The sequence below is a fragment of the Calliphora vicina genome, chromosome 1 (assembly GCF_958450345.1).
Source record: "Calliphora vicina chromosome 1, idCalVici1.1, whole genome shotgun sequence".
In the NCBI taxonomy this organism is placed as follows: domain Eukaryota; kingdom Metazoa; phylum Arthropoda; class Insecta; order Diptera; family Calliphoridae; genus Calliphora; species Calliphora vicina.
Window position 1 is genome coordinate 165,177,089 of NC_088780.1, and position 25,892 is coordinate 165,202,980.

Here is a 25,892-nt window from a genome sequence, read left to right on the forward strand (position 1 = left end):
TTCAAATAATTTTCAAACCAACAACTTTCAAAATAAATATGCCGGTAACCCTCAGTCTCAACAACATAGAAATAATCCCATACCTATGGATATAGGAAATTTAGAAGACAATGCAGAGAATGAAGTAAATTTTCTTTCAAGCCCACAAAACGATTGCTACCCCTAATAACGGTTACAATAGGTAATAAAAGAGTTATTTGCTTAATTGATACCGGCGCAGAAACTAGTATTATAAAACCAAATTTGTTCCCAAATGAATTTTTTGAAACACAACTAAATAAACCTTTCATGTTCCGAACATTAAATGGAATCAACTCAACATTAAAAGGCATAATAACTACAATACCTAAAGAGTTTAATATTCATGGTACACTTTCGTGGAAAATAATTAACTTTACAGGCAGAAAATATGATGCCATTGTTGGCCAAAATTTTCTTATTCCATTGAAAGCCAAAATAGATTTAGAAAAAAAATATATTGACATATTCGGAAAGAAAATCCTATTTGATGAAGATTCTCCATATCATATAAACAGTATCCAAACTATTAACGATACTAAATTTCAAAATATCAACGAATTAAATTTAAGTAATTTAAATAACGAAGAATACTTAAAAATAACAAAGTTATTAAACGAATACAACGACTTATTCTATAAAGATGGCGATGTTTTAACTTGTACAGAAGAGGTACAACATGTAATCCCAACAACTATTAATACACCTCTTTATTCAAAAATATATAGATACCCCCAAATTCACGAAAAGGAAATCCAAAATCAAATACAGGAGATGCTCTCTCAAAATATCATCCAGGAAAGTAGTTCTCCTTACAACAGTCCTCTATGGATAGTTCCAAAAAAAATCGACAATTCTGGTATCAAAAAGTGGAGACTCGTTGTGGATTATAGAAAACTCAACGAGTTTACAAAAACAGACAAATTCCCTATTCCGCATATGGAAGCTATACTAGATAAATTAGGTAGAGCACAGTATTTTTCAACCCTCGACCTAGCAAAAGGCTTTCACCAAATTTTGGTAAAACCGGAGGATAGGGAGAAAACCGCCTTTTCTACTCCATTCGGTCACTATGAATTCGTAAGAATGCCGTTTGGGTTGAAAAATGCACCATCGACCTTTCAAAGGCTGATGAATACCGTGTTGAAAGATTATATAAATAAAATTTGCGTCGTATATTTAGACGATATTCTAATATTTAGCACATCTTTAGATGAGCATTTACTTAACTTGGAAAAAATTTTCAATCGTCTCCGAGAAACTAAATTAAAAATACAAATTGATAAATGTAGTTTTCTACAACGCCAAACTGAGTTTTTAGGTCATATTCTCACCCCTCAAGGTGTAAAACCTAATCCAAAAAAAGTTAAAATTATCCAAAATTTGAAAATTCCAAATACTCAAAAGAAAATTAAGTCCTTCCTGGGGATGACGGGGTTTTATCGGAAATTTATAAAGGATTATGCCAAAATCGCATTCCCAATGACAAAATTTTTAAAGAAAAATGAAAAAGTCAATGTTAATGATCCCAATTTCATTGTAGCTTTTCAAAAATTAAAAGACATTCTTATAAACCCTCCCATATTAAGGTACCCAAATTTCAATAAAAAATTTAAATTAATAACAGATGCTAGCAATTATGCACTGGGGGCTGTTTTAACACAAGATGGCCATCCGGTCTGTTATGCATCCAGAACACTTAACGACCACGAAAAAAATTACTCAACCATCGAAAAAGAGCTCTTAGCTATAGTCTGGGGCACTCAGTATTTTAGACCTTATTTATACGGGGTAGAATTTGATCTCAGTACAGATCATCAACCACTTAAGTGGCTACAAGCCAAAAATAATGGCAAAAATATTAACCCCAGATTACAAAGATGGCTTGTCCTCCTTATGGACTATAATGCCAAAATTGAATACATTAAGGGTAAAGAAAATCATATTGCAGATTTTCTTAGTCGTATCGAAGAGAGAGATTCAGCAGAAAATATAAATGTAGGTGAAAATTTGATAGAAAATAGATCCACATCATCATTAGAAGTGGAAACAATGCATTATCAAGAGGAAAATGTAAACGACAATTTCAAAATTTTAACCACAGTTGTTAATCGCTTTAAATTTCAAATAGTAATAACTGAAAGAAAAACTATGGACTCCATGTGTATATTTGACAAAATCAGAATCTTTCTAGATAACGATGATCTAAATTCCCCGGAAATAGGTAATTATCTCAAACAATTTCCACTTAAGGGACAGGTTGCAGTGTTTTCAAATGTCAATGAAAGAAAATATTATCAATTTCAAAAAGTTATAGAAAATTTATACCAGAATAGAACCGATGTAAAATTCTTTAAATGTTCATATTTTGCTAAAGATATTGAAGATATTAATGAACTGAAAAAACAAATATCGTTGTATCATAAAAATGAAACAGGTCACTCCGGAATCAACCCAACATACGAAGGAATAAGACACAAAATATATAACCCCAAGTTAAAATTAACGATTCATGAAGTAATAAATAACTGCGATTATTGCACATCCGCAAAATATGATAGAAACCCAATAAAACCGAAATTGCACCTTACCGAAAGTCCCCCCACCACTAATGAAATAGTACATGTCGATACATACGTAAACACGAAACAATCGTTTGTTATTTTCATAGATAAATTCTCAAAGTTCGCAATTCATTTTCACCTTCCTGACAGAAACAATCAAACCATAATTCAAAAACTAAGAGAATTTCTAGCTATTAAAGGCAATGTAAAAAAACTCGTATTCGACAACGAGTTCAACACAGTCAATGTTCGAAAATTCCTAGATGATAACAATATATTATATCATGCAACAAAACCAAATAGCCACACAGGAAATTCGGACATAGAAAGACTTAATAATACTATAACCGAAAAAATTAGAGTATTAAACCTAGAAGACAATATACCAATTATATCACAAATGGCAAAAGCAATTAAATTTTATAATAATACTTACCATTCATCAATTAAATGTACTCCCTTTGAAGTGGAACAACATAAAATAGATCACAATATAATAAAAAAAAGAATTGATGCAAACAAAAAAAGAGTACTAGAAAAAGAAAACGAAAAAAGAGAAGAATATATCGAAAACAGAAGAGAGGGCTATATAAAAAACTATAGAAGCTTAAGACATAAAGAACAACCAAAATTTAGGAAACAAAAATTGGAAAATGTCCATGTGTCTAATATTAAAAGACCTTTCAAATTTTTAGGGCTTCATACAAATACCGATAACATGAATCCTATTAATGCTGACGATGATATTGACTTTGAATATTTGTCCAAACGCTTAGAAAATCTCAAAAGACGCTTTAGAAACTGAAACGGCCCAAATTTGAAAAATACTAATATCAAACGTCCTTTTAAATTTTCAGAAATTCATATGGATAATAATTGCCCTGACAATCATCCCAACGACTAAAGGTACACTTCAAGTGAACACACTTCATCAGAACAAAGGATTTGAGATAATTAGAATTAGACCAGTGGAAATAATTAACCAAACCATTACTGTACTTCACTTAATAGACACTAATCAATATTATAAAATAATAGAAGATATAGAATTAAAAATAACAAATTTACATATACCCCCAAATGGTCTTATCGAAAGTCAAATACAAAGACTAAAAACTAAAATTAAATCAATTAGCCCCCGAAACTCCACTCACAGGAAAAAGAGAGGATTACTAAATATTGTTGGTTCAGCACAGAAATTTTTGTTTGGTACTATGGATAACGAAGATAGAAATGACATTTTAACCCATTTAAATTTGGTATCTGAAAATAATCACTATGCTATAGAAAACCTCAACAAACAAATCATAATAAATGATCACTTTCAGAAAAGTATCAATTTGCTTCAGTCTACTATGCAATCAGATCGCAATACAATCAATACTGCCTTCAAAGATTTAAAAACGAAAAATAATCATATAGCAGTTCAAGTACTATATGCAGACATTATGCTAAAACTAAATTACATTGAAGATAAAGTTAATCAAATACAGAACAGCATTGCTTCAGCCAAGAACCACATATTACACCCAAATATACTTACATCTGACGAAATCATGACTTACAACATTGACTTTTACAAACTTCAACTTATAAAACTAGACGTTATGTACTACAAAGACGATTTATTAGTGATTGCCCTAAAAATACCTTTAAATTCTTATACCACTGATTTAAAGGCAATATTCCCAATGCCAAATTCAAACTTTTATGAAATAGATGATAATATAGAATATTTTGTAAATGTTGATAACACAACATACAAATTCAGAGAAAATACCCCATTAAAATACATGGACATAAGTTCAAACTGTATACTCATAGGAAACTGCAAGTTAAGGCAAAACAAAAAATTTCAAATAATAAATGTCGATGATGAAACGATAATAATAAAAAATGCCATAAGAAAAAAAATTGATTCAAAATTGTGACGATAGGGTATTTATTTTGAATGGAAATTATTTAATATCCTATTATAATTGTGAAATCCAAATTGATAATTATGTATATCTTAACAAAAATGAAATGACATTTGACAAATTTAATTATGAAACTAGTATAAATGTCTTTACAGAAGATTTCAATATATCGTTTCAGAATATACCATATGAAAACAATTATCAAAATATAAAAGAAATAAAAGAATTGAAGTTACATAAAAATATAAGCTATGGAATAAGTTTTTCAATGATAATCATAATTATTATTATAATTATTGTACTAATTTGTTTTCGAAAGAAAAATCAAGTAAAAATTAATATAAATGAACCTTCTCCTAAAATAAAAGAAATTGAAAAAAAATATGAGATAGAAGAATAAACAATTAAATTCAGGAGAATTTTTTAACAAAGGGTAGAGGAGTTACATATAACCAAATATACAGACTGTCTGGTTGTATATATATGTACAACCATACACTTTGTTATTTGTTTGTATGTCAGAGCAACCTGATAGTTTTGTTATTGTGGATAGTCGCAATATCAGAGCTGTGGGAATGCTCTACATACACATTTATATCCATATAATAATGTAGACATAAGTTTATGCTGAATTGCAGATTAGCTGCAATTCTTAGCTTTAAGTTATTTTTAAGATTTAAATAAAGGCAGTTTTTAAACAACCAGAAACAACTAAAGTTGTTTTATTCTGTAAATCGCGTGCTCAACATTTTTTTCGGCTCAAGTAAGAAACAAAATTTGGTACAGTTACTTGGCAGAATTTAATGTTTGGTTGTTTTATATAGTTAAAGTGGACACGTAGTTTTGCATATATTTGGTAAGAATTTAAGCACATTTAGATTATTAGGTAAAAATAATTGTTTACCACTGTAGCCCAAGTTCGTGTAATGTGGACCACTTAAATTACTTGATTATGTACTTCTGGTCCACATTACCCGACAATAACTATGTACTTTGTATGCCATCTATCTAAGCCAAGAACGCGACTTTTTAGTTTGTATTAATAATAACACAGTACAACATTTTTCAGTTCATTGCTTTGGGACTCAATTCCGACAATTGCACGTGAAAGTAGCCCCAAAAATAAGAACTTCTGCATCATTAGTTTTGTCAAGTTGGCTGCCGTAATAATTTAATGGCCATACGAATTTTTTTCCTCAAGGTGGATTTTTATCACTTTTTCTATATTTTAGCACGGTTATATCTCGTATACCGTACGGAATATCTCTTTTGTGGCTGAAGCAAAGTTGTAGATATTGAATAGTAGAAAATAAGTACGGAACATATCTACCCGAAAAAGGTGCATCCAGTGCGTTAAAAATCGCAAAAATGCCCATTTTTTAAATTTTTTTAACAATTTTTCACCTTTTTTGTTCAATAACTGGATTACAAATCCAATTATGGACCGATCACCATGAAATTAGGTCGTGTGATTTTTGTCTATATGAAAGTTATTTATCATGAATTTTGTATGTATACAATCATTTTTAACAGATTTATTCACATTAAAGTGATTTTCGGAAGCGGGTCTTATATGGGAGCTATGAATAATTATGGACCGATCATAATAAAATTTTTTGACATGAATTTTGTATATATAAAACTTATTTGGAGCGAAATTTGTGTAGATACATATATAAATTAAACATTTATGACCGATAAAGTCCAATTTCGGGTGGACATTTATATGGGGGCTAGGTGAAGTAATGAACCGATTTCAGCCAATTTCAACAGGGTTCGTTCTTGGGCCGAACAAATTATATGTACCAAATTTGTTTATGATGGGTCCAGAATTAGTCATAGCTCCATATAAGACACGCTTCCGAAAATCACTTTAAAGTGCATAAATCCGTTAAAAATGATGGTATACATTCAAAATTCATGATAAATAACTTTCATATAGACACAAATCACACGACCTAATTTCATGGTAATAGGTCCATAATTGGATTTGTAATCCAGTTATAGAGCAAAAAATGTGAAAAATTGGTAAAAATTTTAAAAAATTGGCATTTTTGCGATTTTTAAGGCACTGGATGCACCTTTTTCGGATAGGTATGTTCCGTACTTTTTTTCTACTATTCAATATCTACAACTTTGCTTCAGCCACAAAAGTGATATTCCGTATGGTATACGAGATATAACCGTGCTAAAATATAGAAAAAGTGATAAAAATCCACCTTGAGGAAAAAAATTCGTATGGCCATTAAATTATTACGGCAGCCAACTTGACAAAACTAATGATGCAGAAGTTCTTATTTTTGGGGCTACTTTCACGTGCAATTGTCGGAATTGAGTCCCAAAATCATGTGTTGTACTGTGTAATATATTAAAATTAAATTTTTTAATCATTCATGATCAGCTGATTCATGAATTTTATGTATCAAATACTAGTCCACATTACCCTCATATAGTGATCCATATTACCCTCCAATTTTTTTAATGCTGGTTTTTGGGTTCCTTTCAATATTTTCACATAAATTTTTTATCTTTTGACGTAAAAAATTTTCAACTGCAAAAACAATTAGAGAATACATTAGCTAATTTATTGCTTCACAACTTTTTTAATATCCATATATATTGTGGCCAAAATTTAGAAAAAACAAAACGGTAGTCCACATTACCCGAAGTTACTCTAACGTTGAGGATGAACTGTGCAGGTTTTGTGGACTCCAAGAGCCCCACTAATAATAATAATATGGTCATTGAAAAGTTAAACATTTAAAAAAAGCTTTAAAAAAATTCTAGCTTACAGTTTAAATCCAACATAAATTACAGTCACTAGACTTGTGCTATTTATTTATCCCTGGCTGTTAATGCTGAACATACATACTTCTACATAGTAGCGTAAAATGTCAAAAATTGTCAAAAAATTACGGGAATAAACGTATCAAATATTTATCATTCATATTGCGTTAGCATACACATTCGTACACAAAATATTCACACATTCAATTTCATACTCGTATCCCAGCAGTTATAGGAGACGGTCCCCAACTAGTGATTTTACCTATAATTTTGTGTAGCAACTAGTTAAATAACCAGCTACATTACAATAAGACTGTCTGATAGCTGGCCTAAAGTTCATAGAGTCAGTTACCTTACTAGCTACCTAACTGGTTACTTGATCAGCTACATAACTAGTTATAGTCAATTGAAAAACATTTAATTTCATTCCATAACCGATTGTTTGTAAACAAAACTTCCTTCTACAACTTTCCATTAGATTACTTCAAGTGGGTGAAATAACTGATTTCTAAAGTTTAAAATATAGAACAGTGAGAGACACTAAAGTGACAATTGACTTCACGCTCATTGCATGGGATGTCAGTATACTTCATCAAAATTAAAATAAACTGTATGACAATTATATCAGAACAATTTGTATAAAACCAGTTTGGATTATTCACAAAACTACACTTTAGTTTACTTAGAGATACTTAAGTTACAATTGTCTTCACGCTAGATTACCTGAGATGTATAAAGTAACCAATTGACTTCTCACTACACTATAAAGAGCACATACGTGTGAACTGACTCAAAATATATAAATTGGACATTAGTAACCATTATTATCCCTAAAAGGGATACAATGACTACTTGCGTAACTGCTGGAATATTCAAATGTATAAACGTATGAATGTATGTTTTCATATATGCATGGCTGTATCAGTATGTGCTTTTCATAAATTCCCAGGTAAATTCCATGTTACATTCCCATGTAAACGCTTGTAATACTTACGTGGGCAATGTCAATTTTCGCCATTCATTCAGTGTAAAATTCGTCTTCTCTCTCCCCGGCACTGAGCACCAATGATCCGGTATATTTAATGCTAAAATTATATTCATGTAACACATGGCACCCGCCATTGCTAGACCCATAACAAATATAACATTGTAGATCAATTGAAATCGTCCATGATTGCCAGCCTTTTCAATGATGTGCTGGAAGGGATCATCATTTGTACTGGAATCGACCATCTCAATGGAACCATTTTTACTGCTCAGCTTGCTGTCTTTCATTTTGTTAAAACTATGGTTGTAGGTGGGATTTTCTATTCAAATTAATTTTAGTTGATTTGCTGATGAAATTTTAAGAGATTTCTTCGTTTTTGCCTAAAATAAGTAAATGAAATTGATAAAAGTCATCATTAATAAGGAACATAGTATTTTTGAGTATTTGCTGTGTTTTTTATCAAACTTATTTGTTCACATTAGCACTTCAATTAGTCTAAGTACACCTTGATTTATGATTAATTTATGATGCAACCTTAATTTAGTTTGGTGCTTGATAAACATATTTTTTTTAGATTTTCAAACGATAAGATTCGTTTATTAATTGCAAATTAATTTGCTGATTTTTTATTTATATGGAGCTCTCACTAATTCTACATTTCAAATTTGTTTAAAGTTTCGGCTGTGGATATAATAATTTAATTTTTGAGGAGCCTTAACCCATTTTGCTCCGAGATAAAATTTTTATTTATTTTTTAAACAAAAGAAACTTTTTTAGGGCAATTTAGCGATTTTTCGTTTTCCCAGAAAAGCCAGTTCAAAATTTCGAACAGTTAAGTTTGCACATATGTGATATCCAGCATTTGCATGTAAATCATTGTTTTTATGTTTTATAAAACAGTTATATATTGGCAATAATTCCTCATCTTTATTATTTTAATTTTATTTTTTTTACTATTTTTAAAAATTAATTTAAAAAATTTATATTTTTAGACAATTTATTTAATTTAATGTAATTGCAGAAATTTGCCCCTAGCAACGAAGGGGAGGGGGATGGTCAAGTCGGGATATAGTTTTTTATTAGCTAAAAGATTTGACTTAATATTCATACCAAAATTTTTCAGAAATTCCACCTTTTTCACATATAAAATTTTTTTTGAAAAATTTTATTTTTACGGTTCGAAAAATCGAACAGCGGAGCGAAATGGGTTAATTAATATAATTTTACTTTGAATGATTAATTGTCGGCCAAGGTTCGATCACTGGGCATAATACTTTTTTTATTATAATACAAATTATATCTAGTGAATATTTTGGTTGTTACATAAAAAATAACAAATGTATTCTAAGTGTGTGGGACATGTGGATCCATGACAGCCGGTAAAAAAAATCTTGAACCATTTATTTGTTCAATAAAAATTTCAAAAAAATTGCTCATACAAAATATTAAAATCTCGACTAAAAATTATATGTATTTTTTAATGCCAAATAAAAACAAGTAAGAGAGCTATATTCGGCTGTGCCGAATCTTATATACCCTTCACCAAATTATACTTTAAAATAATTTTTTTTAAATATTTGTAGGTAAACAAAATTTAATTTTTTTTAATTGTTTTTTCCAAATTTTAAAAAAATTTTTTTTTAAATTTTTTTTTTTTTAGTTTTTTTTTGGAAAAAAAATGTATGACAAAAAAATTTTTTGATGAAAAAAAAATTCAGGTTAAAAAATATTTTTCCCGATTTTGACCCATTGTAGGTCCAACTTACTATAGCCTTATCTACATCGTTGCAATGGACTTTGAAATATCTATCATTAGATATCCAAATTGTCTATATTAATGATTTAGTAATCCAGATATAAATAAAAAATAGTTCAAAAATCGAGGTTGTCCCGGTTTTTTGCTCATATCTCCGTTATTTATGGACCGATTTTGCTGATTTTCTCGAAAGCATGTCTGATAGAATTATTGAAGATTTGGATCCCGAAGATATCAGGGGTCTTCAGAAAATTGATTTCAACAGACAGACAGACGGACATGGCTTAATCGACTCCGCTATCTATAAGGATACAGAATAGGGTCGGAAATGAAAAATGTAGAAATTACAAACGGAATGATAAACTTATATATACCCTTCGAAGGTGAAGGGTATAAAAAGCTAAAAAGATTTTGCAAAAAAAATTAAAAAAAAAATTTGCAGAGACCTATTCTTATAGCTACAATTCTCATGAGTTACAAATTAAAAAACCTTTAAAATAGAAGAGACTTTTTGAGAATCTGTTGTAAAATGGCTGAGTTAGGATTTGAGTTTCCAAAAATACACTTTTTCAACAAATTTGAATTTTCTTCATTTCTTAAGTTGATCGTAAAACAGTGAATTTTTGTTATTTTATTGAAAATGAACGCTGAAATACGTAAGAAAATAAAAATCAATTCAAAAATCAGTGAGTGACTTTTTAGGTCTTTTCATACAAATGCTTGTGTATTCTTCGTTTTTTTTTTGAAAAAATAGTGGCAGTATTTTGGTGTAGTTGGAGAGCATCCTAAATATTTTTTAAAAAAACATTTGAAATATTTGTACAATATTGGGCATTGGCAGCTATGACATCTTCCCATCTGTCTGGCAACACATGGATTCTGAGTTATAAGAACTGCTCATCTTTTGAGGTCAAGAATGAATCAAGCCAATATCGGCAACTCTGCTCCAATGTAAAGCATGTCTCACAGAGAGCGTTCTGCATCGTACTGAAAAAAATTAGTAGGCGGACGGGGCAGGGTCAGGACTATAAAGCAAGTTAAGCTAAACTTTCCATCCACTTCTTTCAAACTTGTTTTAAATAGGTATTGCAACATGTGAGCGAGCGTTGTCATGAATGAATATTTCGGTTTCATATCAGTTGCGTTTGGTACAGGTTCTCTGTGATGGTCTGCCAGATTTTAGCAGCTTATAATAGGTAGGTCCTTTTGGTCCCACCAAATACAGAGCATTACCTTAGCGCAATATTGCTTTGGTATCGGTTCGGCTGGTTGGTCGGGCTTCTCATACAATCTCTTGCTCTTCGACTAATTGTAATAGATCCAGTTTCTGATCACAAAATTATCCCACATTAAAAAAAACAAGTAAGAAAAGTATCAAGTCCGACCATATGATACCCTACACCAATCTAATTATGGACCAATCACAATAAAATTAGGTGGCATGACTTCTTTATATATGAAACCTATTTGTGTTGAATTTTATTTGAATACCAACATTTTTAAGAAATCTACACTCATTCAAATTATTTTTGGAAGTGGGTTATATGGGAGCTATGACTAATTATGGACCGATCGCCATAAAATTAGGTCGTTGGATTTATGTCTATATGAAAGTTATTTCTGTTGAGTTTTATGTTTATACCATGATTTTGAAGAGATATATGCTAGTTAAAGTGATTTTCGGAAGTGGGCATATATGGTAGCTATGACTAATTGTGGACCGATAATCATAAAATATGAGGCGAGTTTGACTTATATAAGACTTATTTTTGCAAAATTTGGTTTGGATATCTATATAACTAAGATATTTATGAGAGCTTAACTATTTTCAGATAGGGCAATCGTATGGGGGCTAGGAGAAATAATGGACCGATTCTAACCAAATTCAACAGACTTCGTCCTTGGGGCAATATAAGAGCTAGTACCAAATTTTGTCGAATTATCTTTCAAATTGCAACCTGTAGTTTGATTACAAGGTTCATGTACATGGACAGACGGACGGACGGACACTTTCGACTCAGAAAGTGATCCTGAGCAGATTGGTATACTTTAAGGTGGGTCTTGGTATAATATTTGGGTATGTTACAAACATCAGCACTAACCCAATATACCCTCCCCACTATGGTGGTGTAGAGTATAAAAACATACATTTTAAAAAATATCTTGAATTATCTGAAAGAGTTGTGTGATCGAAATGTTTTTCAGTAATCAGTTCCACAAACAGTAAATAAGCAACAATATGATGTTTAGTGAAATGTGAGAATATATAAATTTAATCAAGATTCTAAATATAATAAAGTTGAAAAAATGGAAAAAATTCGAAGTTTTAATTATGAAATAATAAAGATTTTTATTTGGGATCCTAAAAAATGTACTGACTATTTTATTTTTTATCTTATAGTGGATCACAGCTGTAATGATGTGAGCCATTCTCTACACTAAATGTCAGATTTATGCTGGGCTATTTCTAATGCCAATGATTTAGATTATTAATAACTATTAAATCAACTAAATATTAAATTAAGATCATGATGATATTTAACTTTGTTTAAACCGATCTGTTCTAAATCTTATTTAAATTCATGTTGATATTTGAATTTAAATGTCAGGGCAACTGAATTTTATTCATTGCACCGATACCTGTAAACAAATATCTAAATTATACACATTGGAATAAAAACTATTATTAAATGGTATGAAAATGTTGTATGGCACAAGTTTTTTGCAAATTATTTATAACATTTTAGTTGATTATTATTGTTTTTCCGCAAGTCATCACACTCAATTAACATTTTTCCTTAAAAAAAACTATAAAATTTAGCATGTTGCCAAAAAAGTAAAACAAAAAACATAAATTTTATAATTTCTTTATCAATAAATTATTGTATTTCTATATTATTTTGTTGTTGTGTTTCGAATAGATAAAAGAAACTCACTCATTCACGTGTTGGAATTGTTTACACTTTTGGCATATTTTGTTGTATTTTATTTCAGTATTTTGTTAAATAAATATTATTCAATAAATACACTCAATTATTTGTTAATATAACTACTTTAACATATAATTAGATAAAGATTTAAGCGCTAGTATTAATAATTTATTTATACAAAATTTCATTCATTTTTTTTATTTTTATATTTTTTTTTTGCTTCCCGAAAAAACTCGTAGTAATTCTTACGTTTTTAATTTTATTAAACTATTTAAATTATTATAAAATTTTTCTTGATTTGTTCACTTCAACGTTTAAATCTAATCTGTCAGTGGTCTCAACTATTTTCACATTATTTTTGCTGTTCTGTCAACAGTCAACTGTATCGCCGGTAGTTGGTGTTGGTGCCTGCCGTAGAGCCCTCATTAAGTCGAGCGAGTGAGTGAGTGAGTGATTGTAGGGAAATGTAGTAAAATTAAACGTATCACAGCAACAATTTCGAATAAAAAGTAGAAAAACTGTCTATTTTACGAGTATATTAACAGAGATAAGAACTTGTGTATATTTTCTAATTGTTTAACGATCTGATTATATTTGAACGTATAAACAGTTAAATAAAACAACAAATTCAAATACAAAACAAAAACTGAAACTGAAACACTTATTATTAAGAAAAAAAAAAGTTTTAATAAAATAGTAAACATTAAGTTAAATGCAAATCATAAAACCACTTTACTAACATACATACGCACTCATTTAAAATAAATTATATATTTTTGTTTAATTTTTATATCAGAGAAAAACGTTTTTTTTTTTTGTTATTCACAATGGCCATACTAGTTTTATAGGGAAAAGGTAAATAAACCATATATAAAGAAATGTGATACACTTAAAGAAATGATGAAATAATTTTATGGTATTTTATCATGATGGTGGAGCGCTTATGTCAGAAAATAATAAGTGATCAATAAATTGTTATCTGAAAATGTTAAAACTTTAAAGCACCGTGCAACTGTAGACTAGGGTGGCCCTTAATAAACGAAAGTTGGATTTTGGCCATTCTCACCCCCCAGTTTGGTGAACATTAGTAAAAAAATCATCCTGAAAAAATTTTAGGTAAATCGGTTGGGGTTAAGACGTGCCGCAAGCCCTCTGAAGTTTTGAGATGCATTTACAAGGGGAAAAAATTCATTTTTTTCAGTTTTTGTAAAAATTTTGCCATTAAAAAATTACTTTTGTAATTCAATTTAAAAGAATCGAAATGTGTACGTAATTGTCGTTCTAATGAGACATAAAAAACAGAAATCGGTTAAAAAATTTTAAAGTTATTAAAAATTCGCCAGGCCATTAACGTGTCTCAGGCCACTAGAACAAGAAATGAAGGAACAAAATTAACATATTTTGAGAAATATTAAAATAAAAGCTCATTTTTACTTAAAATATGTCCATATTTACTTGTATATGAGTTTTTGTCTTCGTAGGATACCGTTAACCTATTCTTAGGTATGAACAAAAAAATTTTATTTTTTTAACGGCAGTTTCAAAACTCCATTTTCAAATTTTTAAAAATTTTGTTAAACAAATTTCAGAATTTTTTGATCATCTCATTGGGATTTATTAAGAGTATAATAGGGAATTAAATCGTGAAAAAATTATGAAAATATCTCTTATAGTTTTTCCGTACCTGCGATTTAAATTTTGAAATTTTCGAGAAAAACCAATTATTTGGCAATTTTTAGGCCAATGAGCTCTATTTTCTTACTCTTATGAATTTTAAGCAAAACTTAATTAGAATATTATAGTCCAGATAATTCTAAATATACTCTGAAACTTTTACTAAAATCAAAAAACGTTAACCCTTAAATCGTGAAGGTCAAATGTCAAATTTTTCAATATTTGGAATTTCTCTTAGAAAGATTTTGAAATGTTCGAAATGTTGTATATTTTTGGGCCGATTTTGATGAAATTTAACAAAAATATAACACAAAGCCTAGTATTTACAAAAGCAGCAGAAAAATTAAAATTAACCCTATATAGCACTTGGTGTTAAAATGACCCCAAACTTCTAAAACCATAAAAAATTATGATTTTAAAAGTTTGGTGTCATTTTAACCCCAAGTGCCATTAAGCGTTAATTTCCATTCTTGTGCTGTTATTATAAACCCTAGAGTTTATGTTATATTTTTGTTAAATTTCATCAAAATCAAAAATATACAACATTTCGATCATTTCGAAATCTTTCCAAGAGAAATTCCAAATATTGAAAAATTTTACCTTTGACCTTCACGATTTAAGGGTTAACGTCTTCCGATTTTAGTAGAAGTTTCAGAGTATATTTTGAATTATCTGGACTATAATATTCTGAATAGGTTTTACTTAAAATTCATAAGAGTAAGGAAATAGAGCTCATTGGCCTAAAAATTGCCAAATAATTGGTTTTTCTCGAAAATTTCAAAATTTAAATCGCAGGTACGGAAAAACTATAAGAGATATTTTCATAATTTTTTCACATTTTTATTCCCTATTATACTCTTAATAAATCCCAATGAGATGATCAAAAAATTCTGAAATTTGTTTAACAAAATTTTTAAAAATTTGAAAATGGAGTTTTGAAACTGCCGGTAAAAAAATTAAATTTTTTTGTTCATACCTAAGAATAGGTTAACGGTATCCTACGAAGACAAAAACTCATATACAAGTAAATATGGACATATTTTAAGTAAAAATGAGCTTTTATTTTAATATTTCTCAAAATATGTTAATTTTGTTCCTACATTTCATGTTCTAGTGGCCTGAGACACGTTAATGGCCTGGCGAATTTTTAATAACTTTAACATTTTTTGACCGATTTCTGTTTTTTATGTCTCATTAGAACGACAATTACGTACACATTTCGATTCTTTTAAATTAAATTACAAAAGTAATTTTTTAATGGCAACATTTTTACAAAAACTGAAAAAAATGCATTTTTTCCCCTTGTAAATGCATCTCAAAACTTCAGAGGGCTTGCGGCACGTCTTAACCCCAACCGATTTACCTAAAATTTTTTCAGGATGATTTTTTTGCTAATGTTCACCAAACTGGAGGGTGAGAATGGCCAAAATCCAACTTTCGTTTATTAAGGGCCACCCTACTGTAGACGTGTGTACAATTTTTACAATTTACAATACTTTTTGTAAGTGTAATGGATACAAACTGCGCTCTAACAGAATCTTTTTTACAAGTTGTTTTATAAGTAGTTCAAGTATTTTTAAAATCTGGAAGCAACAAACAAATAACCATAAAAGTCTGGAATACAAACCTATTTTCTTGAGAAATATGAAATGCTAAAATGTTTATTGGTGTCTTGTAAGTAGATATACAAATGTAATGTAAAGATTTATCTTATTTTTACTATATAAATGTACTTTAGTAAATGCAAACATGTATATCTTTGTGTAAAAGTGCTATCTTTTTAGTAGAACACATTTCAAAACGTAAATATTGAAGAAAAGGGATTACTTGGGAAATAGCACATTTTTAAACTATTGAATTTTTTACACGTTAACGTCGGATGGGTGTAAAAATGCGTACATGACGATGATAATCCTCAAGCGATAGGCGAAAAACCATTACATGCAGAAAAAGTCATTGTTTGCGGCTCTTTAAAATTCGGTGGATCACTGGTCCATATGTCTTCACAAATAACGATGGTCAGAACGTTATAAACAATGCACTGTGGTTCCAAAACAAAATCTAGGTGGACACAATTATGAAAATCGGTATCTTCAGAATTTGGAAAAACTAAGTTTTTTTGAAAGCTGACAATATGCTCTCCTCCAATGGGTTTTTCAATTGGACGTTTCGTTTTCTCGACAGAAGCGCCAGAAGTTCAACAAATTTTGAATCATATTTTCGTTAATTTTTTTTAATATTTTACTGCTTTACTAAATTAGATATATATCAAGTGTTTTACCATATAGAAAATCATACTTCAAAACATAGATAAACATTGATATAGGCTTTTATTAAGTGTATATCTTATATTTATGGGCCTCTCCATTTTCCACTTATAGTCCTTTTAACTTGGTTCTCAAATATACTGATATTTTTTTTCTAAGAATTTTATATAGCTTGCCAAACAAAAGACCGTCGAAGCCCGCCCAATGACTATATACATCATTTAAAGAAACTTCTGGGGAATGTCTTTGTAAAATTTTTTTTTTTTAATTTTACGGAATGGAATTTTTAGAAATATTTCTTTATTTATTATTGATTTTTATATATCTAGACCCTACTGTAACTTGAAATATAGTAAATACATTTCTTTTTAAAAATTTAGTTTCAGAAACACATGAAAACGTATTTTTTTTAAATTTTTTATTAACAATTTTTATATGTATATCTAGACCCTACTGTAACTTGAAAAAAGTTTATATTGATCTTTAAAACATTTTTTTTTGGAATCGCCATCTATATAAAAAGAGCGCCAATTAATTTTGTCCACCTAGATTTTGATTTGGAACCACAGTGCAATGGTGAGCAGTATAGAGACATGTTCATGCCTCAAGTGGAGCACTTGGAAGCGAATATTCGATGCATTATTGCCGAAATACAGCATGATTTTCTATGAAGGATGTGTGAAAATTGTACCTCCAGATTACGCCATGTACGCGCTAGCCATATTTAGTTAATAAAGCCAAATAAATTGATTTAATTATTGGGTGTATGACTTAATAATGCGCGTCTTTTAAGATTTTTAGCTTTTATTTTGAAACATTTGTACATTAGTTTGTTAATATGGGAAAATGTCATATCCCATCTTTCTGGCAACGTATGGTTACCGAGGCAAAAGAACTGCTCATCATTTGAGGCCAAGAACAAATCAAGCCAATTTCGGATACTCTGTTCTGAAGTGAGAGCGTTCCGCATCGATCGGACGGTGGTCAGGACTATAAGACGGGTGAGACAAAACATTCAAGCCACTTCTTTCTAAATAGTTTTTAATTGGGCAGAATCAAAATTTTTTGTAAATAAATCTGGTATTTCTAAATGGCTTGTCCGATCGGTATAAAATTTGACGCGGGCGTAGCCAAGCATTACAAAATTTAAATTTTAAAATTTTGCCATACCTTGGTCCGCTTTTTTAAAAATATAGGTCGTACTTTCAGATCGAATGGACTTGGATTTTTTTGTTACTTAGACAACTAAATTACCAATAATATACAAAAGATTTTAGAGCAATATCGATTATGGATCCAAAAATAAACGATTTTCAATTTAAAAAATCCAAAAATAGTAGATTTTTGCTCTTTTTTTTATAAAAAAAAAACTTTCTTTAAGAATATATAACAATTTTATGTTTTTCTGTAAAGTATAAAAAACAAAATGTTCTCCGAGCGCTTTCCCAAAATATAAAAATCTTTAAATCAGAGGGCCCATTTTAATCACTTAAAACTCCTTGGCTAAGAATTCGTTTTTCGAATTTTATCCCGATCGGACCAGCCGTTTAAAAATACCACATTTATATCCATTTTGATTCTGCCCCACTGTGCGTAGTCATGATGTAATATTACGGTTTCATGTCTGGCCGTATATTCTTTGCATTTTTCGGCCAATGCTCATTTCAAATGAAGTAGATGTATTCGGTAAAGGTTCCCTGTGATGCTCTGGCCAGATTTCAGCAGCTCATAATAGATAGGATGATTCGGTGTAAAAATGATTTTCGTTAATAGCGTTCATTTCCGACATGAAAACTAATCTTTCAAGATCTCTCGGCTTCAAGTATGGTATCCATTTTCCCTGCTTTTGTATGAACCCTGCTGCTCGTAAACGTTTTAAAAATGCTAATTGATTAGCTCGCAATGATTTTGCATGTTCTTGTTGAGTTTGACAACAATCTTGGTGAAGCAATGTCTCCAATTCTTGAAAGAAAAACCGCGTTCGAAAGATATGCCACCTATTGCAAATCTCGCATTTTTAAGTCATACTGTGATAAAAAACTACTCACAAAAAAAGGTCCCTTGATTAGGAGCTCAACTTCTGTAGATTTTTAAACTATTAACTGTTTTTAACCTTTTCAATTCAACCTAAAAGTGAAAATATTTCGATTTTAAAATGTTGTTCAGCATGCCAAAAATTCCCGGGAATATTTTTTTGTTAATTTTCGGGAAATGTTTGTCGGGAATTTCTTCATAAGTTTTCTTCTAAAAGTTACTATATTCAGATATCTTTCGATGACAAAATTTGTTGCTAATTAAATAATTCTATTATAGAATAGATTTTTTCGGTTCTAACAACAGATAGTCAGTTGGCAAAGAAGTATTACTATTGAAATAACCGAATTTTTTCACTCAACTAAAGCCACAGCAAAATTAAGAATGAATCAAAAGTTTATGCTCTTAAACGAATTATTAAGATGTCTAACATTACATCGTTTAGGGATATTCAATGATCATTATTCATATTTAGAGAAATAATAACAATAATAATTCAAATTTGTTTATCTACAATCAGATTTGAAAAATGTCTCAAACATGGTTGAAATTCTTAAGTTTTTTAATTATACCCTACACCACCATAGTGGGGAGGGTATAATGCGTTTGTGCAGATGTTTGTAACGCCCAAAAATATTAGTCTAACACCCACCTTAAATTATAACGATCGACTTAGAATCACTTTCTGAGTCGATTAAACGATGTCCGTCCGTCCGTCTGGTCGGCTGGCTGGCTGTCCATGTAAACCTTGTGCGCAGAGTACAGGTCGCAATTTTGAACATATTTCGATGAAATTTGGTACATATTATTTTTTCGTCTCAAGGACCAAGCCTATTGAAACTAGCTGAAATCGGTCCATTATTTCACCTAGCCCCCATACAAATGTCCTCCCGAAATTGGACTTTATCGGTCATAAATGGTTAAATCATATAGGTATTTACACAAATTCCGCTCCAGATAAGTTTTATGTACACAAAATTCATGTCACCAAATTTTGTTGCGATCGGTCCATAATTAGTCATAGCTCCCATATAGACCCGCTTCCGAAAATCACTTTAACGTGCATAAATCGCTTTAAAATGTTGGTATACACACAAAATTCAACATAGTAAACTTTCATATAGACATAAATCACACTACCTAATTTCATGGTGATCGGTCCATAATTGGTCATAGCCCCCATATAAGGCCCACTTCCGAAAATCACTCAAAAATATAAATTATTGAAATTTTAAAAGAAAAAGGTTTTTGCTCTTTTACTTAGTGTAGGGTAATATGATCTGGCTTGACCGATCATACTTTCTTACTTGTTAAACAATAAATTTATTGATTTCTTACTGATTAAAACTGCGACTGTATTGCCGATCAAATGCCACTATTAAATCAGAACCCCAATAACCAAATACAGTTATTTTATACTTCTTTTAAAACCCTGGTAAAATTATAAGTCAATTTATTCATAAAAATTTGTCTGGTTTTTTGGTTTGATTTAGTGTTAAAAAATTCCCGGGAATTCCCGGGAATGAAACGACTTTTTAATTTCCTCCCGGGAAAGAAAAAAGTCCGGGAAATTAGGAACCCTAGTTGTTACATAATAAAGATATATTTTAGAACTCTTTAATGTCGAAGTGTGTAGAAAAATAACCAGATGCAACAGGTTCTGGTGTGAACAGATACAAATAAAATATCCATATCTATATAAATAACTTAACTAAATGAATGTATTTCCATTAAAATCGTATAATGGAATCAGAGGTTATCAGTTAATGGGTTAAAATTACTTCCAAAAAAACTTTTACATTCCTTAAAGATAATTATGTATTTAGCTGAAAACTATATTAAATGGCATATTTATTTATAATTTTTTCAATCTTTAGTTAAGATTAAATTAAATTGTTATAAAAAATGTGCGTTATAAATTTTATAACACATTTTGTTTTAAAATCTTTGAAAATTCTTTGAAATTATAACACCAGTCTCTAGTTTATCTTATAGACATATAATAATTACTTTCAACTTGAGATTTTCGTTTCTTCTATTTTTTTATTAATTTATACAGGTAGATTTGTTATTTAAACATTTACTTGTTTCAATTGTTGAAATTAGTAGATACTACAATACATACTTATGATAGTATAAATGTATCTGGGCAGGAGAATGTATAGATAGATACTCGTAGATAGATGTTGTATATCTGTATCTGTATGTAATTGTATATGTTGAAATGTACTTGTACTTACTTGTGTTAAAAATTCATTGTTCTTATTTTATCATTCATTTCAATTGTAATTTAATTTAATTGTGTGCGAGGTGGCCGGGTCGTAATTTAATTAACTGATTTGGTTTTTTGCTTTTATTTAATTTATTTATTTTTTTTTATTTTCAAGAGAGTGAGATAAATAAATAAGGTACTTAAGTAGCTAGATGCTTTAGTTAAGGAGAGCAAGTGGGATGGATGATAGAGCAAATAAACAGTTAAACATCTAAACAATCCTTCAACTGATTACAATTATATTTTTTATCACTATACTACATATAGAGCAATGGGTCTCGTATCATTTTTGTTTATATTCAAATAACTATTTGTTGAGATAAAACACTATAAAGTGATAAATGATAAATTCACACAGCACAATCAAAACGATCGAAATAAACTTAACAGCTACAAGATGATTTGTATTTAAAAATATTTTGACATTTCATTTTATTAAGGAAGAATGGAATATTTTTTTATTTCTTGGATTTCTATGGTTCTTTTTATGGCTTTGTATAATCTTTAGTGGATCATTTGATTTATGTTTAGAAGATTTAGGCGTCTTTGTTCTTCTTTTACAATGTTTTGGGTTTTTCTCTAGTCACTCACTATCGCTTCAAATACCGAGATTAAACTAAAACAAATTTCTTTGATATGTTCTAAGAGAGCGCAAAAAAAGTGAAAACTTATGAAAAAACAAAACAGAGCTAAAATATTTTATCATAATGATGATAGTGTAATAAAATTTATACATTACTTGTATATGAGTCGTTTCATATGCAATTGATACTTAAGCTATATAGTGGAGAAATGGAGTTCTAGGTGTAAATGAATTAATTGGGTTATTCAAATCGTGGATTAATTGGGTTATTCAAATCGTATTTCTTCAGTGGAAAAAATCTATGGAAATTAACAAATCTATTTTATCTGAGTACAAATAATACTGCAACAATAGAGAATTATACATAGAGACGAGACACTCCGAATTGTCAAACAAAAATACAAAAAATCATATGTCTGATACAACAACAAAATACATTGACTAGCATGTATTTTGTTGTTGCAAGAGTTAGGTTTTTGACAACAGACTTAGGTTTTTGACAGTTACGTTTAGTCTCTATGTTACCCTATGACTGCAACTTTAAGAACAAAACTTGTTTCAACTTTATCAATTTGTATTGAATTTTATTTCAATTTTGAATGTAAAAATACATATATTTTTTAACTCATAATAAAGTTAAACTGCAAATTTTTGTATAACAAAATATTTAGTTTAATATTTTAAAAATTGTTTGTGTAAAAATTTCATTGAAACAAATTAAACATAACCAACGATAACATGGATGCATTTAAAGTGCCAAAAAAAGTTAATCGTCATGTTCTCAAGGCGCTTAATGTTTTAAGCAGCGATAAAACGGATAGTGATGTGTCCACTTCAATGATATTGAATCAGGTTAAATATCAAATGAGAAATTTAGTACCCATACCCAATATCAATATGGTTATACGAAAATCATTAAAAAATTTAAGTGATATTGGTTTGATTGATAGAACAGCACCTGGAAGATTTGCCATAGGTCGTTCATATGCACCGTCTACGGCGCCAAAACCTAACAAACCTAAAACAGTAAACCGTAGTATATTTAAGCCTAGTGTGAGTTTTATTTATAAATTTTTTCTTTTCTATCTTTTAATTTCTTAAATATTTCAGGGATCTCGCAAAAGAAGTAAATTGAATCCTAATTTCAAACGCACTCAATTTGACAGTGAAGAGTCTTTGTCAGGCGATGAATACGATCGCTCACGTAAACGTATGCGTACCAACAACAAAAAACTAAATTACTCTGGTCACAGCACAGAATTGCCGAAAGCCCGACAACATTTCCGTTTTAAAAACATTGCTTTAGCAGATCCCTTGACAAGACCTTCACCCCTCTATATGAGAGATTATGGGAATGACAGTGGTTCGGACCAAAGTTTTGAAAAGGCCGTGTCTATTGGCCCCACAATGAGTTCGAATACAGATTTGAATTTAGCATATAATTCACCAACACAACCTTTAGAAATTAATGAAATTCCATGCGAAGACCATGAAAATAATTTGAAGCAAATGCCTAATGAATCCCCACTTAAAGTTGTAGAACTATTTAAAAGCACGCGGAATAGTTATGATAGTGTTGAGGCAGCAGGCACTAACTCAAATACTCTTACGAATACCCCGTTTACAGGCCAGCCATCCAAGACGTGTATTGTTTTTTCGTTTTTGCCTAGAAACGAAAATACAAAAACCTCTGTTTCAGTTTCCAAAACCATTTTCATTTCAAAACAAGGCCAGCCATCCAAGACGAGTGTTGTTGATTCGAATGTTTCCGGAAAAGAAAAATCAAAAACTTCTGTTTCAACATCAAAATTCAAAACCATTTCCATTCCAGAACCAGGCCAACCATCCAAGACGAGTGTTATTGATTCGAATGTGTCTAGAAAAGAAAAATCGAAAACCTCTGTTTCAGCTTCAAAATTCAAAACGACTTCCTCTTAAATACCAATTTAGTTTATTTTTATTTTCGTTTTCATTATTGTTTAATTAAGCTGTGTTTGTATGTACTCCTTATTATATTTTTATAAATAAATTTAATACAAAGTTCGTAAGTAAATATTTTGTTGGATGTTCAAAAATTATTTTAGTTTCATGCAAAAATTTAACCCTGGATTTTTTTTTAGCTTTTATTAGCGTTTTTCGGCCAATGCTCGCTTCAAACGAATTAGTTTGCATTTGGTGCAGGTTCGATGTAATGATCTGGCCAGATTTCAGTAACTCATAGGAATCTTTTGCTTCCACCAAATACAGAGCATTACTTTAGCGCCATGGATATTTGGTTTTGGTGTCCATTCTGCTGGTTGGCCGAAATAAGCACAAAAACGAAATACCCCCCATAAGAAAACATCACACATGTTCGTTTATACATATCCGTGTAATATTTTAAGAAAGACTAAAGACCGGCTAAGTACAGTGATAATTCTACAAAAAAAATTTAAAATAATAAACTAAAGCAATTTATCAATTTAAGATCATACAACTTTCGAATCATATACACACATCCCAAACATTATATCACAACTAAACAGCTCTATATATACGAGTACATACATACTATGTACACAGTGATGTAGAAATTTAGTAATGTAAAGATGTAGGTAGTATGTAATGTATTATGGTATGTAAATGTTTCTTCTAATATTAAGTTGTAAATATACTATGTAAATATTAAATATTTTACTACATACAATCATCATCATCATCACTATTATTATTATTATTATGATAATAATAATATTTAGAATACGTATTTTACTTTAAAATTATACGAAATGAAATGATATGATTATGTTCTTATAATTTAATGTACTCAGCTGTAGGTAGATAGATGGATGGATAGATATTTTGATATGTGTCTGCGTGAATGCGTTAGTGATTTTACACTCGAAAAAATTATCTAATTATCTAGTAAAAATTGGAGGTGTTAACGCAGAGAAAAAACATGGTTCAGCATGGTTACTGCAACTATACTGTGTTCTTTGTAACAATATACATATGGTTGTCATACACAAATAATTATAATTTTATTATAATTTCAATAATAATTTAGTTCATGGCAATAATGAAGTTAATTTCATCGGCCAAAAGTCAATTTTTTTACCCTTCACCATGAGTGGCTAGGGTATATATGAATTTGTCATTCCGTTTGTAATTTCTACATGTTTAATTTGCGGGACTATATTCAAAACCGTCTATCTTTGATTTTCACGAAAATGACTTTTTAATGGTAAAATGTTCAGTAAAACAGCCCTCATTATGGTGTGAATTTCATAACGAACATTTTTTTTCCTGTTTTATTTGAATTTTTGTTATTTAAAGTATCTTATACAATTAATTTTTTCCGAATATTTGTTTTATGTACATTAGGGATATAACTAATTTTAAAGAAATTTTTGGCACCACCACGTGATGGAAATCGTTCTTTTAGGCCATTTGGAATCAAAAGCATCACGCACCAACACCAATTTCTAAAATAAACCAAATTTTTTTTGTCCCTGGAAAATTATATAAATACTTTCATATTTTGTTTGCAAGTTTGTGGGATACTTCCCTTATTTGAAAATTACATTTTGAAGTATGTCCGCAGTTATTATTATGAAGTAATAACTGCCGAAAGCCGATTCTGAATTGAATTACCATGAACATATTTTCCCTTTTTGTCGTCACCTAAAATGCAAAATAACGTAACATCACTTTTCATAAGTGTATAGGAGAAGCAAAAAACGATATAAAATGAAAACTACTTTAGATATGGAGACAAAATTTTCAAATTTGAATTACAATGACTCTGAAAAAAAAAATATTTTTTTCAAAGCACACTTTTTTCAATTGTTATTTTCTGAAACAAAAAAACGTATCATCAATATAAATTTTTATGAAACAATAAAAACTTAAATAAAAATACTTTTTTAATTTTATTATGTTTTTTTTTATTTTAATTACTAACGACTACTTTTTTAAACTTAAAAATTTTCTTCATAAATTTTCATTAAGACTGCAACAATATTCAATTGCAACAAATTTATTAAAAAACAAGTAAGAGAGCTATATTCGGCTGTGCCGAATTATATATACCATTCACCAAAATATACTTTAAAATAAAA

The 25,892-nt window shown here is 29.7% G+C and overlaps 2 protein-coding genes across 3 annotated transcripts in view; one reads left to right on the top strand and one right to left on the bottom strand.

Moving 5' to 3' along the window:
• Window positions 1–13,403, bottom strand: part of LOC135948652 (carcinine transporter-like) — a 45,141-nt gene extending 31,738 nt beyond the window's left edge. Inside the window, exons 1-2 of one of the 2 annotated variants that reach the window (XM_065498025.1) lie at window positions 13,212–13,403; window positions 8,283–8,656 (exon numbers count right to left, since the gene is read on the bottom strand). In XM_065498025.1, coding sequence (XP_065354097.1) covers window positions 8,283–8,563 — 281 coding nt within the window. In that variant the 5' untranslated portion in view covers window positions 8,564–8,656; window positions 13,212–13,403. Of the gene's footprint in view, window positions 1–8,282; window positions 8,657–12,968 lie in introns of both variants that reach the window. The other variant, XM_065498024.1, reaches the window with a different exon arrangement.
• Window positions 13,404–22,401: 8,998 nt separating this feature from the next.
• LOC135960306 (uncharacterized) lies at window positions 22,402–23,839 on the top strand. Its single transcript, XM_065511568.1, has 2 exons — window positions 22,402–22,845; window positions 22,903–23,839. Exons 1-2 carry the CDS (start codon window positions 22,531–22,533, stop codon window positions 23,728–23,730), a joined length of 1,143 nt encoding a protein of 380 aa, XP_065367640.1. The 5' UTR covers window positions 22,402–22,530; the 3' UTR covers window positions 23,731–23,839.
• Window positions 23,840–25,892: the final 2,053 nt, after the last annotated feature.

Bases quoted from the DNA above. Each gene is read 5' to 3' on its own strand.
- LOC135960306 (XM_065511568.1), top strand. From the start codon at position 22,531: ATGGATGCATTTAAAGTGCCAAAAAAAGTTAATCGTCATGTTCTCAAG. The intron at 22,846-22,902 runs GTGAGTTTTATT...TAAATATTTCAG, and splicing joins GTAGTATATTTAAGCCTAGT to GGATCTCGCAAAAGAAGTAA.